This window comes from Archocentrus centrarchus, chromosome 16 (genome assembly GCF_007364275.1).
Source record: "Archocentrus centrarchus isolate MPI-CPG fArcCen1 chromosome 16, fArcCen1, whole genome shotgun sequence".
Classification (NCBI taxonomy): Eukaryota; Metazoa; Chordata; class Actinopteri; order Cichliformes; family Cichlidae; genus Archocentrus; species Archocentrus centrarchus.
Window position 1 is genome coordinate 11,097,177 of NC_044361.1, and position 23,107 is coordinate 11,120,283.

General features: G+C 40.7%; 1 protein-coding gene across 1 annotated transcript in view; it reads right to left on the reverse strand.

Annotated features, from left to right (window-relative positions):
- Positions 1–1,295: 1,295 nt before the first annotated feature.
- Positions 1,296–23,107, reverse strand: part of me1 (malic enzyme 1, NADP(+)-dependent, cytosolic) — a 98,943-nt gene continuing 77,131 nt past the window's right edge. The window contains exons 6-14 of the mRNA XM_030749477.1: positions 15,154–15,257; positions 5,021–5,130; positions 3,931–4,028; positions 3,473–3,586; positions 3,212–3,317; positions 2,923–3,065; positions 2,638–2,811; positions 2,442–2,540; positions 1,296–2,349 (exon numbers count right to left, since the gene is read on the reverse strand). Coding sequence (XP_030605337.1) covers positions 2,182–2,349; positions 2,442–2,540; positions 2,638–2,811; positions 2,923–3,065; positions 3,212–3,317; positions 3,473–3,586; positions 3,931–4,028; positions 5,021–5,130; positions 15,154–15,257 — 1,116 coding nt within the window. The 3' untranslated portion in view covers positions 1,296–2,181. The remainder of the gene's footprint in view (positions 2,350–2,441; positions 2,541–2,637; positions 2,812–2,922; positions 3,066–3,211; positions 3,318–3,472; positions 3,587–3,930; positions 4,029–5,020; positions 5,131–15,153; positions 15,258–23,107) is intronic.

Sequence of the window (23,107 nt, forward strand, 5' to 3'; positions counted from 1 at the left end):
TTATACTCTTGAAGACACATCTTGAGCAAAATATGCAATCAGCACCACTCATGAACATTTACACCTTTGAACTGCATCAGGACTTTACGCTCTATTAACAGCACATTACTGGCTGTTTAGGAATGAGGTCAAGCCAAAAGCTTGTTATATATTACCATCATATATCTAACATTTAACAATTCAAACAAACAAACAAACAAACCCCAAAACATTCATGCACATCGACTTTTAAGCAGCCCTGTACAGTTTGTTCTTTTTCTTCAGAATCCTTTTCAGGTTTGAACATATTCATGACTGTGTTGTGTAGAGTAGTTTTTATGCTTTATGGTATCAGAATACATCCTTCAGCTGCAGGGAAGCAGCAGAAGGGTTGTTTGGAATGGTGCAGTGGACTAATTTGCATACTGACCGATCTGCAGGGGTACATCTAATTTTTTTAGGGCATGAAGAGATTACTTTTAAAAATGGATTTAATCAGTGCAGAGAGAGGAACTTTAACTCCTCACTGTGTCTTTAACCACGCTCTAACGTAGTTATTTTGAAGCATTATCAAAATTAACTTTTAAAATGAATTAACGGATTAACTTTATGTCTAGAATCTTCAGTCAAATCTAATAAAATCCTCTCGCAAACTTTGCTGATTTTGCCTTTTCTTAATAGTGTGAATTATTATATCTTTATTTATATTTATAATAACTGCGGCTGCTGTTACACCCAAATTTCCCCTCTGTGGGACAATAAAGGCTGTTTCTTCTTCTTCTTTCTTCTTCTTCTTCAAAAATGTTTTCCCCCTCTAAAGTTATACTTCTCCTTAGAGTTCAGTTCAGGACTTTCTCACTTAGACTGTCTGTCTAAGAAGAAGCTGCTTATCCTATTATTTGCATACATAACCAAAGGAAAGTGATTTATATGTTGGTGACATACCTCCTGGGGCCTGCACAACTACAACTAATAACTGGATGGTGTTGACATTGAGACATATTGATCCTCGGGTCAGAGCAGTGGTTGCCTGGGGCTGATTTGGGGATTTTAAAGGGAGGATGAAGCAGTGAAAGTGTGGGTAAAAAAACAAAAAAACTCAGAATTTCGCCCGGGGTGAGACGCTGAACACTGCATGCTGACTGGTCTGGTTGCTTCTCTATCGATTTCAGATGGGGATGGGCAGAGGACTAATCAAGGCCTCTGGTACTGACTGTCTGGCAAGTGATTGATTAATTAATTAATGTAAAATCCTCCTCAGTTTAATTCAGAAGGCACCAGAAGAGCAGGGAATCCACAGCTGGAGAATGAAACAGTTTGATTGACCCACTGCTTTTATTGTGGCTCTCTTTCATACATGCATGCCTCTTTTTTGTGGGTTACATGGCTTGTGAATGCATTTGTTTGTTTGCAGTAATTGAGTTTGTATTAACAATTAAGCCTTGAAAGAGTTTTCAACTCAAGTCACATTAAAAAAAAAACAAAAAAAAAAACATACGCAGAAATGATTTTAAAGCCATAATATAGGCTGCCTGTACTGCAATGACATAAGATGGCCTCTAGAGAGCACCAGAGCACCATATCATTCAGCCTTTTGCCACAGTGTTCTCAAGTTGCTCATCATATTTTAGATTCTGTCCTACACTCATGACAAAAATACAGAAATGTGTGTGTCAGTGGCAGGAACCTTTCCACAGGGATTCTCTTCAAAACTCAAGGTCTTATTCAAAGCCTCTTTTCAATCCAGATATAATGCTCAGTGCATCTTTGCCTTTTTTTCAGTACAGACGTGATAATTGGACATGGAAAATATTTATCAAACAATGTTTATTTGACAAACAATTTTCTGATTTGTGCTGATACAGTCTTAAAGCAACTGCATATTGCAGTACAATTAAAAGTAACCCGTGAAAGCCTTTCCTCAGATACTGTTATTGTGAACTTTGGTACAATACTTCATAACTGCTTTGTCTCCCAATTTTTACCAACTTTGAATATTTTTTTTTATTTCAGTGCACTTCAATACTAGAGTGAGAAATAACTCCACTTAAGTGCTGCCACCAGTTATTTCACAGAAACATAATGTCAATAAGAAAATTCTACACATAGCTTCTTTCATATCCCAGCATCACATCTTGTGATAATGTTGCATATCAGTAGTCGAGGTGCCTTTCCCAGGGTTCGCTCTATATGTCCAGTGCATTAAAGTTTGCATGACCGCACAGTCATACTGTCCTCGGGCCAGCAGTACGAGTCAACAACAAAGTCATCATAGCCAGTGCTGTAGGACAGTGAGCGTATATATGCTTCTTTGTCGGACGGTTCAGGGTGAAGTGTGGCCATGTTGTGCTCATAGGCGAACTCCATGATCTGTAACACACAGGTTTTTATCGTTTCATATAGCTGAACCCACACATGATATGATAAAACTGCTGCACAGCATGTGTCCGCTGAGCTCTCACCTTGACTGCCAGTTTGAAAGAGACATCCTTGATGGAGCTGAGAGGAGGATACAGTCTTCCCTCTGCCAGGTCCTCCTCAGTCACCAGGTGGGCCAGAGCCTGTTTAACAGTAAACAAACAGTAGATATTAACAAAGAGCACAACAAATTGAAAAGGATGCATACAGATTATAGATTGTGTATGCGATTGTTTTTACCTCTGCTGCAGTGAGGAAGATTTCCTCAGTAATATGTCGTAATGAGCAGGCAGTGACGCCCAAGCCCACACCGGGGAAGATGTAGGCATTGTTTCCCTGACCAGGGTAGTAGGTCCTCCCATCAGGCAGGGTCACAGGGTCAAATGGACTGCCACTGGCAAAAATGGCACGCCCCTGCATCACAGAATAGCAAAGTATTTTTACTGTGACTGTTTTCATCAAGGATGAGCATTAAAATCATTCAAATCAGACTGCATTGGGATGCAACTGCACAGTCTTCAGCACCTCTGTGAGTGTGTAGCACTGCTCAGCAGTACATTCGGCTTTGCTGGTCGGGTTGCTGAGGGCAAAGATGATGGGGCGTTCATTGAAGGAGGCCATGTCTCTGATGATCTGCTCAGAGAAGGCTCCTGCAACAGCTGCCACACCTGGGGCAGAAAGCCATTAATGTGCAACATATTCCATTTGGCATTTGCTTTTTGGAGGTTTTTTATAACTTTTTTATTTTTTTCTCACTGTAGTCTACAAATGCGTGAGTGCCAGCTAACATCTTGCAACACTTTTTTTTTTTTACCTATGATAGCTGTAGGTTTCAGTTCCCGCACCACATCCTCCAGTTTCTTCATCTGTGGGTGCTCATGGGCAAACCTTTCTTTCTCATGAGTCAGGTGATCCCGACCCTAAGGATGAAAATGAAAGGCATTCAGCCATTGGTAGAAACATCAGACACCAGAAAATCAAAAAAAAGTGGGCTGAGTTAAATTTGCTGAGTTCATCTTCATTTCTGTCCAAGAGGGATCATGGTAAAGACATGTTTGCAGGTTAAATAAGGTACCTTGACAATGAGCCCCTTGGAATCAACCATCCAGATTTTTCTTATGCTCTCTTCCTGGGAGAACCCCTCCTTCACCATGGCCATGGTGATCAGCTCAGCAATCCCCATTGCTGCCTGTGAGCGAGACAAACGGACAGGGTAACGGGAGGATGAGAGGAGCTGCTTTGGCAGCTTTAGTTTCACATGAGTAATCCCGCCATAAAATCTCATCAATCTCACAAAAGAATATCTGAATCATAATGTCTTCTTTCTGTTGGAAAGCACTGCTAACTGCGGTAAAGAGGATTGAGAATAGACTTGATTGATGGTAATGAAATCACTGTTCTGTTCACTAGTCAAATTGCTGCTTCTCCCTTTTTACAACAGAATTAAGTATGCTTCATCAGCACTAAAAGTCCAAGTCTCTTCTTTAGAATGAGACCGTATTGCTTAAAAAAACAACATAGTTTTGCACCCACCTCCCCTGCCCCTTGGAACACAATGGTGTGGTCACTCATTTTGCTTTTGGTGATGCGAAGGGCGGCCAGTAGTCCTGCTACTGCTACTGCAGCAGTACCTGTGGAACAGGAGAGAACAAGTTCAGCACTTGGAGCTAAAGCTGTTCTTACTGGCATGTTTCACAGGGTTTTCAACACTGCTCTGCTTGTTTTACATTCAGTGTGATAGAAACATGATTCCATAAAAACGCAGGACACATGTTACAAGTGACCACATACAGTATGAGATGAACCATAACTAAAGTAAGGGCTAGTGCAGGATGTCCAGCTGTATAGAGCCCAGGTTTTGAGAGGTGATGTGTGGCTGTTTGGGGACACTGCATTATTTTGACTACAAATCCCAGCAGGTGACAAGACTCTCAACCTAAGTCAGCAGAGGCTGTGTGAGGATTGACTCCTAACCTGAGTCTGCTGCTTGGAGGCCAGGATGCCTCTGTAACAGGACTGCAACAGAAGCTGTTAATGATTATTTGTGGCTTCAAGAGACATTTGCAAGTAAGAACTGAAAACTACTTTTCTTTCTTGCACTCATTCTTCGCTTCGAGGCTGTGAATAGCACAAAATGAGTAGATTTTCCAGGATGAGATTTCATTAATTGCTGACTGATTGTTGTATTACTGCATTTTTTTTATTGCTATTGACTTTATTTTTACTGTATTCAGTATAAAACCTGAAGTTAAAGTAGAAGTTTACTATCCTCATAAAGCTGGGCTCATTTTCATGTGCAATTAGCCTCCCTTCAGCGATGTAAAAGTAGAGACTGTGACTCTGAAATAACATTCCTTCAGCAGTAAAAGTGCACCTACTGCTAAAAAACTATCCAGTTTTACACAGGAGGGGAGCTGTCATTACCTAAAGTGATTTCTAGTCTTCTTAGAGTTGGTCAGCAAGGGCACTAATGAAAAAGTAGCAAGGAGGGCTTTTGGGAAGTTAAATAAATACAAAAGCAGCCCATTTAGAGCTGAAGTCTGGTTTTAACATCTGGTGTTTTTCCTCAGCTTTTTATCAGCCGTACTGACAACTGCACATGCGTGACTGCCTGCTGAGTTACCTTGGATGTCGTCGTTGAATGTGCAGTACTTGTTGCGGTACTTGCTCAGCAGACGGAAGGCGTTAACATTGGCAAAGTCTTCAAACTGAATCAGACAGTCCATTCCATACCTGTGAACAGAAGAGCAGCATTACATCAGACTGAACCAAAACAGGGCATGAAAAGAAGGGCGCTAAAGCAAATCGCAATCTTAACAGCAAAATTTGGCCCACACATGTAGAGAAAGCACTTTATTTTCACATTAGGTCAAACGTCTAATAAAAGTGACTGAGTTGCAATATGGTCAGCTCGAAGCAAAAGAACATAGAGGTCAGTCAGTAACGCAGCAGTGCTGGACTTTACAAAAACCTATCACATGCAATCAACGGAGCAACAGAGGAGCCAGTGCTTATAAGCTCCTACATCAGCCCAGCGTTGTAAGGCAGTAAAAAAGATGTATCAGCCAAATGGAATCCCGAGTTTCCATGTCTTTTAATAGATGGAATATTTGTTCAGGAATTTGCTTGATGTTTGGAGAACAGCTCTGCCTTCTTGTCCGAAAAAAGGTTTTCAGATGTAGGAGGAAAGGTAAGCTTGACCTGGTGAAGGTGCTTGTTATTGTCCTAAGGTTTCGTGTTGATTTGGGGGTGGGGTGGGGTGAATACTTAGTCAGGCTATTTGAGTTTTGGTCTTTGTTTAGGTTTTCCTCTTATTCTAGTCTTTGACTTTTTGGATTATTTTTAGGTAAAGTTCTTGATTTCTGCTTAGATTTTATCATCATTCTAGTAATTTTGAGCATTAGTTGTTGTGTTATTTGAGTTCTGAGCCTCTTCAGTTTCTAGAGTGCGTTGCATTTGGGTTCACACCTCTGCACGCCACTCTTCATAATGGTGTTCATGTTAATAAAGGTAATTAAAGGAAAATTCCAGGACTTTCAATGCAAGATGTCTGCTTTTGTCATTCCAAAATAAGCATGTTCGTATCAGCAAACAGGGGATGTGCTATTGTTATTTTTTTTTATTTAAACAATCTGGTGCACAACAAAATTGTCATGGTCCGGGGTCCTTTGGACCCAGTGTGTTTTGTTTTGCTTCATTTTGTCTGTTCTGTTTTGGGATTTCTTTTGGTTGTGAGGTTTAATTGTTATTTCTAGTCCCTGGTGTTCTCTCTGTATTCTGTGTCAGGTCTGCGTCTCTGTTCCATCGTCTTACTTCCTGTTTTATTTTGATAGTCATCCAGTTCTGGTCTCTTGTGTTTAGTTTTGCTTCCCCTGGTCTCGTCAGTGTTATCAGCGTCACCTGTGTTCCCACCTGTTTCCTCTTTCCTCATCAGGCCTCTTGTGTATTTAAGTCCAGTGTTTTCAGTGCCTGTTGTCGCGTCGTCGTCTAAGTCTCCTGCTGTGTGTCCTGTTCTGCTTAAGTCTGGTATTTTTTCGTATTGAGTTTTGCCACTAGCTCTTCCTAGTCCGGCCTTTTGTTCAAGCACCAGTAATAAAGTGGAATTTCCTTTTAAGTTTTGCCTGGCGTGTCCTGCTTTGGGGTCCTCCTTCCTGCCTGCCACACAGACGTTTCATGACAAAAATAATGATATGGCATGCTAATTCTTGCCTGTAATGCAGTCATACCACTATTATAGTGAGCTGAACATGCATGAACGTTTGTTATGAATATTAAAGTTTTATCCCTTTCAGTAGATCTTCTATGAATCTGTGGTGATGGAAAGAGAAAGAAATCAACATGGAAAAATCCAAAGCTGGACAGGAAAGCCCAGCACAGTTTATCAACCAGTAAACAGGATGAACGATGCATTCAAAGTTGAATTTTATTGACAGCTCTAGTCGAACCAGCTAGTACCAAAAAGTCTTTAAATGCTGAAAAAGGACAGAGGTCTGTGATCAAGAAGCACTGACTTGTCTAACTTTGCAAGCAAACATGGCTGTATCATTAATCTCCTTCAAGTGTTTTTTATTTGCCTGCAGATTTTTGTTTCACCCCATACTTCTGTGAGGAAGAAGACTAAAAGCTACCAGATACAGATGCAAACAGCCAAAGATAGAGTGGCAGATAAAATATAACAACATGTATAAACTGTAGCTGATACTTTTGCCATTTTGTTTTGTTGAGGTGTTTTAATAAAGACAGCTGGAATCCACGGTAATGAGCGTGAAGCAGCGGCACAGAATTGTGGCAGCTGCTATCCGTGAACTCATACCGACTAGCCGCAAACACAGGAATCGCTGCTTTGTCTTTGAAGGAAAGCCTTGTACAAGGTATAGTTACAGTTAAGACCCTGTAGCACACAAAAACTCTCACATTTTTGTTGAACCAACATTAAAACCAGAATGTGTGAGATTACTAAATCAGAGTCAGTCCTTTGAAATATGTGACTCTCCGAGAGTGAAGAGCTTCGAAAGCTATATAGAACTGTTTATGTGTGCTATTTCAAAGATTATAGCAGCAGTAGAAAAGGGCGAGGCAGTCTGAAACCTGTATTAAAACCAGAGCTCATGTTTCAGTGAGTGAGTGACGGAGGAAATTGGGGACAGGCCAAGCAAACAGAGCGAGTCTCCTCTAACACCTGCAGCCCTGTCAGCTAACTGAACAGTGAAAGGGGCCAAGCATTTTAAAATCCTTCCACATTACATTCAAGTTCCTTGCCTTCTTTTCTTCTTCCCTTTTCATAAAACCCCACCTCGTACCACATGAGGGAAAATGGTCCTTGTTTGCGCTGTTACTCGTACATCTCACTAAAGCTGTTTCCCACTTGTTCCACTGGCTGCTAAACTCCTCACATTTTCAGCATGGATGGAGGAGGATGAAGCTGAGCGGAAGCGAGGCAATAAAGGAATGCATGAGAGGCGGCCTGAGTTCAGCTGTAATAAAACTTGATGTCCTTACGAGAGCGTGCCATCACTCGGTCAGTGTTAATCCTCGACGCAGCCATGGATGCCTTGTGCAGAGACTGACAGTGCAGCCGACTTACTGCCAAGACTGCAGCAGTGCTGAGGAGAGAAATGTGTTTTCTATCAAGCAGTGAGCAGCACTAAAGCACTGAGAGCCTGTGTGAAGACGAGGAATAATGAGGCCAAGAAGGGAGCTATAAACTTTTCATTGTGTTTGGGCTTCAGGAGAAAGAGACAGGCGACGGGTGAGGATAGATGCGGCCTTACCCAGTCACCAGCACACCACCCTCTGGTACAGCTTGGTGCAACTCTCTTCCACAGAGGTCACACCAGTTCACATAGAGCCAAGGGAGTGCAGTGAGAATAATGCTCACTCGATGCAACTATTCTCAGCAAAACTGTAAAAACACTGATGGATCTGTATTCAAGACAGATCTATTGAGAGACATTTCATAATGACTAAGCTGGAAGCGCATATTTATGTGCATTCACTGACCATAAACTACAGACCGACTCTCTGTGGTTGTGGCAGAAAGAAAAGAGCATCTTTCCGCTGCAGAAAGCTCTTTGGTCTGGAGCCTGCTCCAATAAAGATAGGGGGAGTGTTTCTGACAGCATGTATGTGTGTGCTTTGTCTAGAACAAAGCTCATGTTTGAGGCCATTTGTGCTCGCTGTCCCTATTCTGCTTAAAGGCCTGTAATCTGTTTTTGGTGACCTGCTGAAACCTGACAATGTGCTGCTGTTCCAACTGAATTTAAAGAGAAGAAGAAAAAAAAAACTGGACAAAGAAGCAGGATTTGCTTTTGTGTCTGCTCTAAAGTATCAACGGCAGATACCTAAGCAAACCCGGGCCCACCCAAAAGATGAAAAACACTCACCATATTCCTGACTGTGCTGTGAAAAATGCATTAATCCCCGAGCAGAAGTGGAGAGAGGTGCAGAGATTGTACTAATATAGAATAAGCCAGAATTATAAGAAATAAAACGCAGATGTTTAAACAGAAAGTTCCGCTGTGGATCTTTTGCCTCTGGTTGTTTTGGATTGGCAGAGATTAAATTAATTAGTTTTTCAAGTCCACTTTAAACTATAGTAACACTCTGTGGGCATCTCTATTGGAAAAAAGAGCCATAAAGAAAGAGGAGAGCAGTAATTGTTGGGAATTAGGTGGTAAGACATTGGTGTTTTAGGGCAGATCACATTTTTTAATTTACTGAGTACTTTTTTAAAAAACATTTACAGTGCTGGCAGAAAAATGAGAGGGTCAAGACATCAATGATAGTATCATAGTGTTGTTTATCTTCATATTGATTTGTACAAAATACAATTCTGGATCCTTAAATTCCTTGTGTTTCTTCTTCTGTGCATACTGATGAGTTTCAACCATCTCTTTTTTCTTTGGTACCCTTATATACTGTGAAGTTTTCCACTCACTTTACAGGTTATTTATTTCTATATTTACAGCAGCTTTAAAGTTCAGCTTTGAAACACAGAAATTTAGTGCGTAAGACCTTAAACTCAAAATGAAGCTCCGGACTTGCTGGGAAGTTTTGGGACTTTATGCTCATCTATATTATGCAAAACAGTGACATTTTTTTCCCACATTTTCATGGCCATTATTATAAAGATGGGGACGGATTAAACCTGCCACTGGATAGGTGCGAAAGATCACGTGTCGTCTCGGTGCTTTGCTTTGTCAACAGCGGTGTCTGTTCACAGAGCTTTGAGACCAAAAAGGGCCTCATGGGAAAATCAAACAGCTGTTTAAGAATGCAAAAACATGACAATGAAAAGCGGTCATTCTCCTATAGCTGCTCCTATGACTGAAACCAATAAGCAGATACCAAAAAAAAAAGGGTAACGAGTAAGCATTAGTATTCTTTCATTGGTGAATCCAACAGCAGAGCACAGTACCTGTGATCAGTGACACCACATGGTTGCTGAGAGAGAGATGGTAGCAGGCGACATCTCACTCATAACCAACAGACATTTGTTGGCAGAAAATGTCGACACACGTTAAATTGATACTGTTGCTAAAAATGCCCCCGTTTATATTCTAGTGCATTCATTTGAAATTTCAGTTCACATGAATTTACTGTCCCCTTCCTAACTGTGAAGCCCTGTTTCAAGTCAACTTGCCTGCTGCTATATCTGCTGCTGCCCTCAGATATAAACAGGAGACACTAGCTAACAGTAGCTTCAGCAGCCTCTCAGGCATAGCCATTAGGTACCTTGTTTGGGCGTAAAAAGGCTTTGATCAAATCAGTAAAGTGACTCAGTTTCACCTGTAAGACTGAGCAGAGGACAGCCATTTAGCCCTTTGTCCCCGACCCTCCACTTTATATACAGTACTACCCACATACTCGTCCTATACTATCACTTGTTTGTTATATTCCTCAATTATGCTCTTACGGGCTTCTGAAGATGACTGAAAAAACAGATTTTCAAAGCCTATTTGAAGGCTATGTTGTATCAGTGCCAGCTTTTATTGTAAGCCAGTCACTCATCCTCTACTTGCCCAAAATAAATGATCATGTGAAAATAGGTTTTTGATTAGATTTGAATGTCTAAAAACAGGAAACAACCAGACAGGCAGTCAAGACTGCAGCCTGAGCTTTCATTCCGTGGCACCGTTTAAGGAATCTGAGCCACTCGACTAGAAAAAAACACAGGTCCTCTTTTTACTTAAAACCTTCTTTTCGTCATGATTTGTGATTTGCCGCAATAAAGTTGCCAGCAAAAGCAAAGAAAAGACTCTTAGACTCATTGTTTTCACAATTTACAGTCACTCGGCACTTACTGCTAAAGCAGTCCAGTACATTGAGAGTAAGCGCTTATGACATTAACATTAATGTTTGATAGTATAACAAAAAGAGAGACGTGAGCCGACAGACGCATTCCCATGTGGCAAATCACTCAGACGTTTATGTCTGTATTTCTGAGGAGTTAACGAGTGACCCAGCTCCTTCAGGAAACGTGATCTGGCTTCATCTGAGACTTGATGAAACCTGAATCTCCAGCTAAGAGGAAGTAGGTGGAAGTTATTTATGCTTCCACAGCTCAGAGGGAGAGGAGACGATATGAACTTCATTTAGTGCATTCATGCTGACTGCAAGAGCCAAAGAACTCAGCAAAGAAGGTCACAGACAAGGGTGCTCTGTCCAAACACAGCTGTCGAACTAGTGTGCATACACGTGTGTTTGTATACACATACGGCTGTCTGCTACCTCTGTCCCTACGGGGGTTTGTGACTGAGTCCTTAATAAATTCCCAGCCCCCTCTCACTCTCCAGAGAGCTAGCATCTCTCAGCACACATTATTTCTCAAATCCCTGAGCCGTCATTAAAAAAAAAAAAGGCACATTCTGCATTCTTTCTCCTCTGTTGATCCTTTCATTGATCCATACTTCCATCAGTCTGTGTGCCTGTTCCTTACTCTCTCTCATTGCCAAAATTTTAATACATTTGGTTGTGTTCCTGTAGTCCTCAAGTTTATTTCTGTCAAATACAGCACATGACTGGTTTTGACATCATGATGCAAAATGTTTCTAAGCTCTATTGGACCATTTCCTCCCCTTTCAGCTCTCTGCATGGTTTCCTCCTGCAGGGGTCTCCAGGCAGGCAGGGTCCTTAAGGTATTATGGGCACACCTGTTTCTTCCCCTCCTATAATCCACACCTTCTGGTTTTTAGTTTGTTTTTGCTTTCCACTAGCAACCATTCACCACTGGCATTACCGATACACCGGCTTGTTTAAAATGATTTCAGTTAGGACCACTACAATCAAAAGAAAATTGTTATCCCCATCTGCAATTTAGGGCCATATGGCCCTGATCTCCCTGCACTCCCAGCATATGTGAAAAGCATACAGAGCATAAGGTGAGGAGAGTGGCAGAAAAACCTAGCACAGAAAAGAGCAGAGATCAGTGACAACAGATATGTTACATCAGACACAGCATGAGAAAGCAGGAGTTTGGTGGAGGTGGTTTGCAAAGCAGCTTGCAGTGTACAGTATTTAAGCATACTTAAGCAGCAAGAAACTGCAGTGAATCTGGCTGAGTTAGACTGGCAGCCTGCTAATACCAAGGCTATGTTTGAGCAGCTAAACTATAATTTCCTAACCTGTATGATCTCCTCTCTCCCTGGCTCCTGGCTATGAACCAATTTATGACATTACAAATGCTTTAAATTCTTAAGAAATTAAAAGTGATGCTTTATATTATTTTTAGTATTTAGTAGTCTCTGTTCAAAACCTGCTAAAACACAGCAGTGAGCCACACTGCTGCACTGGGTGCCCCTTATTATGATTCCAAATAAGAACACCAAATAGATATTAATATGCAGCTGAAAATAGTTTCCAAGAAATATACTGTTACTTCTGTTCTCAGAACTGGGAAATTGTACTGTATTTTTTTTTTTTTAAATGCAACTTCAAACTGTATCTGGAACAAAAGAGAAAGCAGGCCTGTGAATGCAAAAACAAACATTTTTATGGAATTTCCTGGCAATTAATAAAAAAGTAAAAACAGAATAACATCTTCTTCTTGTCGGGAGTTTGGAAAGAATATTAATACAACTTTTGTGTTTGGTTAAATAGCAAGAACATAGTTAGCATAAAGAACTTAAGAATACACAGTGCCCCATGTTTTCTTATGTACAGCAAAGTAGCACTTGATGTCACATGTTAATTCAAATGCGTGGCTGGCTTTACCAGTTTGACCTCTGTTGATCAGCATACATATCAGCATGTAATCTAATAATGTATTTGATCTAGGTTAATATAATGTCTGTTATCTCAGTATAATAAGTGTTACAGTTATAGCTGCCCAACATGTATAGAGTATCTGCACAGGACTGGGAATTGTTGAATACAGGCTGCTTTAAGTGTTTCCTTTCCTTTGTTTCCTGTGTTTACAGACTGCATCTGAATCTCACAGTTTTCTATGACTTTTCATCTGACTGGTTTCATCTGACTTTTTACTGCCCACATAAATATTTTAAAATAATACACACTTCAATGTAACCTTCCTGGGAAGTGTTGTTGGTTTGGATGACTTCCTGGAAGTCCCATTCAGACCACCAGTGAGCACGACTGCGATTTCACAATGGACCACAACCTTGCACAAAGGGCAATTTCTGTGTGTCAACCCAACATAACCATGTTAGTGGTCATCACTGTTGATGAGAGCTAGCTATGACCCACAGACAGAGCAACCTAAAAATATGTTGTGCATCTGCACGCACTTGAAAAGTTAAGATGTTTTTGGTGAAACCAACACAAAAAATGTCCCACAGAGCCAAAATTGCCCTGCCAGATTCGGCTCTGTGGGACTAAAATTAGAGTTCAGGGGTCATCATTTTGACATTGTGGAGGAAATCCAGTGTATCAAACACGTTTTTCAGAGTTGGGCTTCCAGGTAGCCATCTAAAAGTAGCAGAACTACCTGAAACCTTAAAGTGGTTCACAAGGAGCTGACCTTAAAGGAGAAAGCAGACAAATCTGCATTCAAGCACTGAAGATAAAGTTTGAAGCAAATCATGAAAATGGTGAGGAAAAAAAAAAAAGCAAAGTTCAAAGTTTCACAGCCTCGACAGAGCTGTGGTTTACTCTGTGCTGTGGGTATGTGCAGGAGCAATGAGATTATGTGATACTTTCATTTCTGCCTGCAGACAAAAGCAGTGCTGACTGTTCAACAAAACCTGAGTCTTCTTGTGGAGTTGAAAGTCTGGCCTGAAATCAAACAACAGGTTGCATCACCACCCATTTGCCTTCAACTAAGAAGTATTTTGAAACAGCTGATTAAAAAGACCTCTCCTTATTGATGATGAGTCAATCTGGAGTATTTTAGTTCACGTTTAGTTTCTTAGAAAACTAAATATGAATATTACTTAAAAGACTGCAGAGCTGTAATCATTCACTGAATCTCTGAGCCCATAATTATTCATTTTCCGCCAATCTGGCTCCTTTGGGGAAAAGGCATCGCTGTTCCCTGTAGTTGGGAAGCTACCCGGTTATTAGAGTCCTGGCCTACTGTTGCCAGCTGGAGGGGGCCCAGACCCAGACTTCTCCCTCTGGACTCCAGCTTCCCTGGGTTAGGACGAGGCTGTACCAGTCCTTTGTGTGTGTGTGTGTGTGTGTGTGTGTGTGTGTGTGTGTGTGTGTGTGTGTGTGTGTGTGTGTGTGTGTGTGTGTATGTGTGTGTGTATGTGTGTGTGTATGTGTGGTTGTGATGGCTCCATGATACACAGACATGTCTGAGTCTGCAGTAAACACAGGAGGTACCAGTCCCAACAAGAAGCAGTAGTATGTCAACATTAATTTCAGTTTCACCTATCAGAGCCATCCTGTGCTCCACCGGCGGCCCTCTGACTTGTGTCCCTGCTGACGTTCAGAGTTCTGGTGTCAAGTTCAAACGTATTTTAACATCTCTACAGGGAACAGCGATGCCTTTTATCAGATCTGATAGTGCAAATGACATAAGTAACCATAAGGAATACTAAACACTTCAGTGCTTTGCTGTGCCTCCAAGTGAAAGAAGCCAAAGCTAACAGCTAACAAGGTTTTGCATGTTAACATGACATCACAGAACTCAATTACAAATTCTCTTTCATTAGGAATAATACGACCAGATATTTTCCCTGCACTGGATTACTGGGGTAAACACAGAGAAAACACACATTGCTCCACAAACCAGAAACCACAGGACTCCCCCATTTGTGTGAGCATCTCTAACATCCTCTGTCACATTCAGGAACTGATCAGGATAATCCAGTTTACAACAAACAACAAAGCTTTCCCATCATCCCTGAAAGATAAGAAAAGTCTCTCAGTCTCTGTTTATTAATAAGAAACTCGGATGATCGTGGACATGTCCAGAATAGATGCTGCCCACTAATTAGCAAGTTAGCTGGTCTCAGCCATCTGTCTGGAGGAAACATGCCAATAAAATCAAAAGCGTCACTGACTACCAAGATTCTTTGATCACTTTTCAATAAGCTAATGCTGCCATTCAGCCACTAAGCAGAGTTTTGATTCATATTTCTTAGCAACCAAAACTTCAGAGAAGTTCAAAGAAGGTGAATCAGTGTGACTCAAATTCCAGACACACAAAATTTGGCTGCATGGCAAAGCATGCACTGACCATGCTACATTGCTTAACATTTTTCTTTAACGAGTGCAGCGCACTGAAATGACAATACCAGGCCGCAAAGAGGAAGTGGGCAAATGATAAATCGAAAGTAAATATGACCATACCTGTCTGATACTGCCTTCATAAATTCATCCAGCAGGTCATCGTAGGCCTGGCCTCGCACTCTCTTGTGTCTCAGGCCAATGTAGAGAGGGTCCTTCAGCAGAGCCTGCAGAAACACATGGAATGAGAGGAAAGAGCAACACGTGAGAGAAAAGCATGTAAAACGTCTAAGAAGAATGAAGCTACTGTTGCAAGGCAGCTGTACCAGTCAGTAACTATGTATCTACAAACTGATTTTTTTTAAATAGCACTCCTAAACTGATGGATATCAGAGATATGGCCTTTTTCACTGTAGTCTTTTGTGTCAAACTATACTTTTTTGGTTTACAAAGGCTGTGAAATCATTTTCAGTAAAGTGAATCCTAGTTCAGGAGAAAGGAATGAAATAAAGAATGTAAACACATGACTGTGGGCTACAGGAAACTGTTTTCCAAATGTACATCAACTGAACAGTCCTTCAAAGGCAACCTTCAGCCTCAGGAGATGAAGGACCGTCCTTTGACCTTTGTAGTGGTGTGTGAAAAAGTAAGAGCAGCAGTTGATGGGAAAATGTGTGAAACAAAATGGGAGGGAGAGTGACACTGGTGTATTAGGTGAACCAAAATGTCTCACAGCAGTGACAGATTGCTTACAGAGTGTGCTTTGATGTATCAGGACATATTTCACCTGCAGTCTGACACGGTCCAAGATGAAGGCATCCATATTACTCTCATTGCTGTAACAAAGTTGATTTTTATGTGTGTGTAGATTTAAATATCATTTTGCTTTTATTCAAGTAAATTTGCTACAAATGCCATTGCTACAGAGTGAAGATGTTGGAGTTACATCATAGTCAGATGAATGAAACTTCTTTGCCAATGGAAAGTCAGTGGTAAAGCATTTTAAACTTGCATTGTGGCCAGCAGGGGGGGACTCCTTTGTCTTTCGGAAGTTAGTAAGATAACCCGAGTAAGCACTCTTCAGGTGAATTTATGAGCTCAGTCACAGTTCAGGTCATGAAATTAATTTTGTTAATTAAGGTAAGTTTGTTTATATGGCACTTTTCAAGAACAAAAGTCTCAATGCTTAATAATACAAAATAAGATATAACAATTGCTTATTGGGTAACTTGTCAGCTTGCAATACCCTTGATTTCACAGTCAGACCACTCATGAAGTCTATTTCAACACCAAGATGATGACAGTGAAAAACGCTCAGCTCAAGGCTTTATTATTGATGTTCTATAATTTGGAATCATTACTTAAAATGCCATCACTTCACCCAGCTGTTTTAGCTAATTATAGGCCAATCTGTAACCTTCCTTTTATCTAAAAGATTTTTTGAAAGAGTAGTTGTAAAACACCTAACTGATCATCTGCAGAAGAATGGTTTATTTGAAGACTTTCAGTAAGTAAGAATCCATCACAGTACAGAAACAATATTAGTTAAGGTTAGAGATCTTCTCATAGCCTCTGACAGTGGATTCATCTCTGTGCTTGTCCTGTTGGACCTCAGTGCAGCTTTTGATACTGTTGACCATAACATTTTATTACAGAGATTACAGCATGCCATAGGTATTAAAGGCACTGCGGTTCAGTGGTTTGAATCATATTTATCTAATAGACTCCAATTTGTTCATCTAAATGGGGAGTCTTCTTCATATACTAAGGGTAATTATGGAGTTCCACAGGGTTCTCTGTTAGGACCAATTTTATTTACACTATACATGCTTCCCTTAGGCAGTATTAATAGAAAGCATTGCATGCATTTTCATTGTTATGCAGATGATACCGAGCTTTATCTATCCATGAGGCCAGATGACGCACATCAATTAAGGCCTGGATGACGTCTAATTAATTTCCTGCTTCTAAATTCAAACAAAACAGAAGTTGTTGTACTCGGCCCTACAAACCTTAGAAATATGGTGTCTAACTGGATATTTACTCTGGATGGCATTTCCTTGGCCTCCAGTAACACTGTGAGGAATCTTGGAGTTATTTTTGACCAGGATATGTATTTCAGTGCACATATTAAACAAATATGTAGGCCTGCTTTGTGCATTTTGCAATATTTCTAAAATTAAAAACATCTTGTCTCAGAGTGATGCTGAAAAGCTAATTCATGCATTACTTCTAGGATGGACTATTGTAATTCACTGTAATTCAGGCTGTCCTAAAAGCTCCCTGAAAATCCTTCAGCTGATACAAAAATGCTGCAGCTAGAGTACTGACAGGGACTAGAAAGAGAGAGCATATCTCACCCATATTGGCTTCCCTTCACTGGCTCCCTGTTAAATCTGGAATAGAATTTAAAATTCTTCTTCTCACATGCAAGGTTTGAATAATCAGGCCCCATCTTATCTTAAAGACCTTATAGTACCATATCACCCCAACAGAGCACTTTGCTCTCAGACTGCTGACTTACTTGTGATTCCTAGAATAAGGGTAGAATGAGAGGCAGAGCCTTCAGCTTTCAGGCCCCACTTCTATGAAACCAGCTCCCAATTTGGATTCAGGAGACAGACACCCTCTCTACGTTTAAGATTAGGCTTAAATCTTTCCTTTTTGATAAAGCTTTTAGTTAGGGCTGGATCAGGTGACCCTGAACCATCCCTTAGTTAGATTGCAATAGGTCTAGGCTGCTGGGGGGGCTCCTCTGATGCACTGAGTGTTTCTTTTTCACTCACCTCTTTTCACTGTTTATACCCCACTCTGCATTTAATCATTAGTTATTATTATTAAATAAAATAAAATTGAACTGAATTCAGTAGTTTTGCTTGCGTAAGTCTAAGTTAGAGCCACAGGTGGGAGGTTACCATTCTGGCTCGATCTCAAACCTGCTTCAGATGACAGATAACGATGCATGAAGAGAACCAAAATTTAAGTCATCAATAAATATTTTGTTAATATCCTGTAATAATAGTGGCTTGCATTCTTCAGTTGTTTTTTTTTTTTTGTTTGTTTTTTTTAGTGGAGCACAACTGAGCCTGAAGAAGAAATTTAGGAGGTCTTTCCATCCCTGACATGGTGCACCTGCCACATGTAATTTCTCATAATACAATAACCAACAGATATCCATCTAAACCTAAATATGCTGCACTCTATAAACACTGACTTCATTTTTGATGACAAAATTTGGGGGAACTGCTCCACAGTGCTGTTATGCCTCACTGGGACAAATGACCTTTACTTACAGTATGGATGGATAATTAAAGGGTGGCACTAAGATCAATGCGGCTTGGAGAAGGTGAAGCCACCTTTCCATGGCAGGGTCAATAGTCACTATGTCCAAGAACAGCTCAAAAAGCTTATTTAAGACAATATTTATATTGAAGTTGACAACTCATTTCCTGGCAAGCCTTTAATGAATGGTATGAGGACAGTGGTGGCCAAGTTCAACTGTAACCAAAACAAGCAAAACATTTTCATGTGATCCCACAAGGAGATCCGATATCCCTGATATCCGAGGGAGCAGCAACACTTTTTGTGCCATTCAGTTCATTTAGAAACTGCACCCCCCCACACACACAAAAAAAAAACAAAAAACAAAAAAACAAAACAAAAAAACAAAAAAATAAATTGCTGCTTTTTAAGGTGAAAAAGAAGAAGTCGTGAGTTATTTTCAAGTGTTCTGACCCCATTGACACTGGGCTGAACTGTTGACATGAGTTTTCTTTCTGTCCCAGATTATCTGCTGCTGATTGGCTCAGCTGTCCTTTGTGTTGCACAGCCCCTCTTCTCTCAGAGGGGATTAGTCCTTGGCTTTACAGTCCGTGCTTGTGAGACACAGGAGCTCCATTTTCAACTGTTTCCATAGTAAAGATTGTTCAGCTTCAAGATAATAATATAAAGCTGTATTCAAATCATTTCTTGTGCTCACTTGAGCTTAATATGAGTGTCAAATATAACATTTAGTGCTAAACTTTGGAGAAAAGGTCAAACAAGACCGGACATAAACATTACGCTAGACCTGTCTGCTGTAGAAGACACCCAGCACTGAAGTCTGATAGCCCACCCAGGACTCACACAAACAGTATATTGTTCAGGATGACATCACACTCTCATTTCAGCATGAGTCAGGCCCAGAAATACAGACAGACACAATCAGGAGAGATAACAGGGTGAAGCAGAAAAATCAGACTACTGGACCTTCATGCTGTATCTGTTTCTGAACACCTCTCCCTGCAAGCTCAAGCTGTTTTGTGTGTGTGTGTGTGTGTTCTGTATGACAGAAAGCAGGAAGAGCTGTCCAGGTACAGATATTTTATTTCTGGTTCTCTCACTAGTGTACATAACTACCACATTCTTCTTCTTAAAAATAATAAAAACAAGACTGCTACAGAGCATGCTCATAAACTAGGCCAGTTCTAGCTATCGGCAGGACTGGGCTCAGCACATCTTGACAATCCATCCATTTTCTTAAAACACTTATTGAATTCAGGGTCACATGGGGTGCTGGAGCCTATCTGAGCTGTCATAGGGCAAGGGCAGGGTACACCCTGGACAGCTCGCCAATCTGTCACAGTGCTAACAGATAAAGACGAGCAATAAGTGTTACAGCCAACTCCACACAGGCCCAGTCTGGATTCGAACCGACACTACTGTGAGGCGACAGTGCTGACCACGGTACCACCGTGCCACCTTAAGCATAACATACTGAGAATAAATGTGAACATGTAGCTATAGGTTAGCTCAGCTCAAACACAAGGACTGAAAACAGAATAAAACACAAAGTGTTTTACACTTTGAATTTCATATGGATTTACCATGAAAGATGTTTTAAGAGTGCTATGGGTTGGTTTTGATACCTTTGGACAGAGCAGTGCTCTCATTTTGCTAGGCTATGCTACCCAGTAAAGCTGCTGGCCTTAGATGAAAATATTGATGCTATTCTAACTCTTGGCATGTCAGTGTCACAAAATGTGAACTTTTGGTTTAAAAAAAAAAAAAGAAAGCCACAAAGGTATGTCTCGCTTGCGGGGGCCTGCATGCTTGACTGTTCGGATCTGTGCCTGCCTGCCTCTTTCTCTACCCCTACATCCACTCAAGGACAAATATAATCCCATAATAACAGTCATTTTAATAATTAGCTAGTGCTACCACTACCACATAGCCTTCCACCTCCATCTGCTCCCATCATTCCTGCAGAGTGAAGTGGGTTACTGGGGGGCCGCAAACAAGCCTGCCTTCCATGTCAAACTGGTCCAGAAGAACCACACATATACACGCTCACATAGCCGTCTATTTATCCCATTACATCTCATTTATTCTGTCATCTCTTTAGAATAACAGAAAAATGGAAAAGTCAGCCATGGCCAGGCAGACCACAGTAAAATCTTTTGTACAGCTATTTATAGGTTGCATGAACAGCAGCAATACATGTCTGTATGTTTGTGAGTCTCATGCATGTACAGTAAAGCTTATATCGAATATAAAGCTCACATCGAGTGGTGGTGAAGTTACTTGAAAAGGCAATACATTTCTTAGTGTATGCTAGTCTACATGGAGTAGCAGTGCTCAAAAAAAAAAATCCCAACCATGGGAAGCCAGCAGTTTCATAAGGCCTTCAGTTTTAAACAAGTTAATAAATAATCTCAACATATAAATATGAGACTTGTGAAGTTCTCCTCTTTAGTACAAGCTAACCAATTCTCGCTAACTTGCATATCATTAATTAAGCCTTAACTGAAATTTGCTACTGTAAGACGAAAATTTGCTAAGTCTGTGAGCGTTTTTATAGGGCGTTATATGCTATATTCAAAGAGGAGGTTGTCCACTCAGCACTTTCAAGTAAATACTGTTTGGACGGAACCAGGCTAATTTAAATTTTTATGCTAAGCTAGGCTAAACTCACCACACAGCACAAAAACACAGGAGTGGTTTCAGTTTTCTTATCTACCATTGGAACGAAGTTTAGCTTCTTCCCAAACTGAAAATTCATCCATCCACTGTATTAACCACTCATACAGCTTAAGAGGCATCCACACAGGAAACGACTCGCTTGTTTGCAGGTAACCCTCTAATGTGTTTACCGCCCTGTTATATGTAAATCAATGGTATTCTTCACTCTCAACAAAATGATAGATAACAACTTATGGCCAGTTTAGAGTCACCAGTTAATCCAACAAACATATCTTTGGACCAGTGGAAAGAGCTCATACAAACAAAACACAGCCTACCAGAAGATTCAATGTGCAAACCTTTTTGTTATGAGGGCCCAGAGTGGGCCCACTGCACCACTCTGCCACCCACATCATTCATGAACTCCTCCTTATGTGTCATGGCACTTACTTATGCACAGGGGTGAAACTAGTTTTAAATTCTTGCCAGTACTATGACAAAAACCATTATATTATATATATGTATATATATATAATTTCTTTTTCTTTTTTACTTTACTGTTGTGTACCTGTATAAGGCAGAAATTAGAAGCAATTGAAAATGTGGATTTTTTTTTTTCAGTTGTTAAGGACCTGGGATGTTTGCACACACTGTACACTTAACCCAGCTGATGACCACCTCCACGCATTCTGCCTCTGTCCACCAATACAAAACTTCTGGAAAGAAATAATCACCAAACTTTCTCAAACCTTGGCAACCACTGTGTTTTGGAGGTAAATGCGCTCTTGTGTAGTATAAATGAAATCTCCTGTCATAAGCAGTGTTTTCGAGCTGTGCTGTATTGTTGAAACTGTGCAGAATAACATGAACCAGTATTAGTTAATCTCTCTTTTCTTTTAATCCAGATATTTTGTCTCAGCAGACAGACATTAACCTGTTAACTGGCTGCACCAAAATCACCTGAAAAAACTATGTTATGCCCTCTGATTATTATTGGCTCTGGCAAATCCATGTGATAGCCTATTAGCTGGCCATGTCCTGTCCACGGGACATATGTAGTGCCTTTTATATGGCAGGCTAGACCCTCCCACATTGATTGACACCTCATTCGGCTAATCATGTTAAGAAATGGGTTTTCCAGAGCCAATTGATAACCAGAGGCCATCACGTAGCTTTTTCAGGTGATTTTGGAAACAATTTGAAATGAGAAAAAAAGAGCTATTTATTAACTGATTAAGTCATGTTTTAGACTGCTTATTGCTAGTGGATCTATTCTGACCCAAAGTGCAGCCGTGACTGGGTCTGAATGACAGCTTTACAGCTGACAGCTGCTCCGCTCTTCCAGGTACTGCGTACTGGCACAGAATCTTTTAGTGGTACGCAGTACCAGACTGTTCCGGCTTACTTTCACCCCCTGCTTATGCAGTCAAAAAAATGTGGCACTTCTCCCTTTTTTGGACAATCACAAAAATTCTAAAAAGACTTGTTGAAGTTGTGTTGTGATGCCCATGAATGCCTAAGACTGATGTCATGCCAGGAATCTGCAGATGGTATTATCACCCTAAGCCAACATCACTGAAAGAGGGCAGAAGACTCAATGTGGAAAACTAGAATATGTGGTAATGACAGTACAGGAAAAGGTCAAATGTCAGAGCTATAGTAAGCAGGCCTATAAAGATAAAGAGCTGAGGTGCAGGACTTGGAAGAATGAGGCACAGTTTTATTCCTAATCCAGTTATAATGGCAGGAAAAAGACTAATGTAATATCTTTTATGAGGTTTCTGGGAAGACTGCAGTGCTTCAGTTGTTATAATGCAGGGGATTTTTGCTGTGATCTTAAACTCTTTGATGACGACTACTGATTAAGTGTTGTCTGAGCTGACCTCAGTTCATCAAACAGGCCATCACCTGCATGTTCTCAAAGTTCTTCTTGGCCTCTGTCCAATCTAACAGCTCTTCCAATTTCTTGCTGCTCCTTAACATTTCTTACTTAAATTTATTTACACATTCATCTACCCTCTGAAACAGCTCATCCATAATCCACTTGGGACATCTGCTTGGAATTAAACCAAAGCCCAGGGCTGAGTCATCCAAAGATGGTCTCGGAAAAATGAAGAATAGCTTCTGATGAACGGAT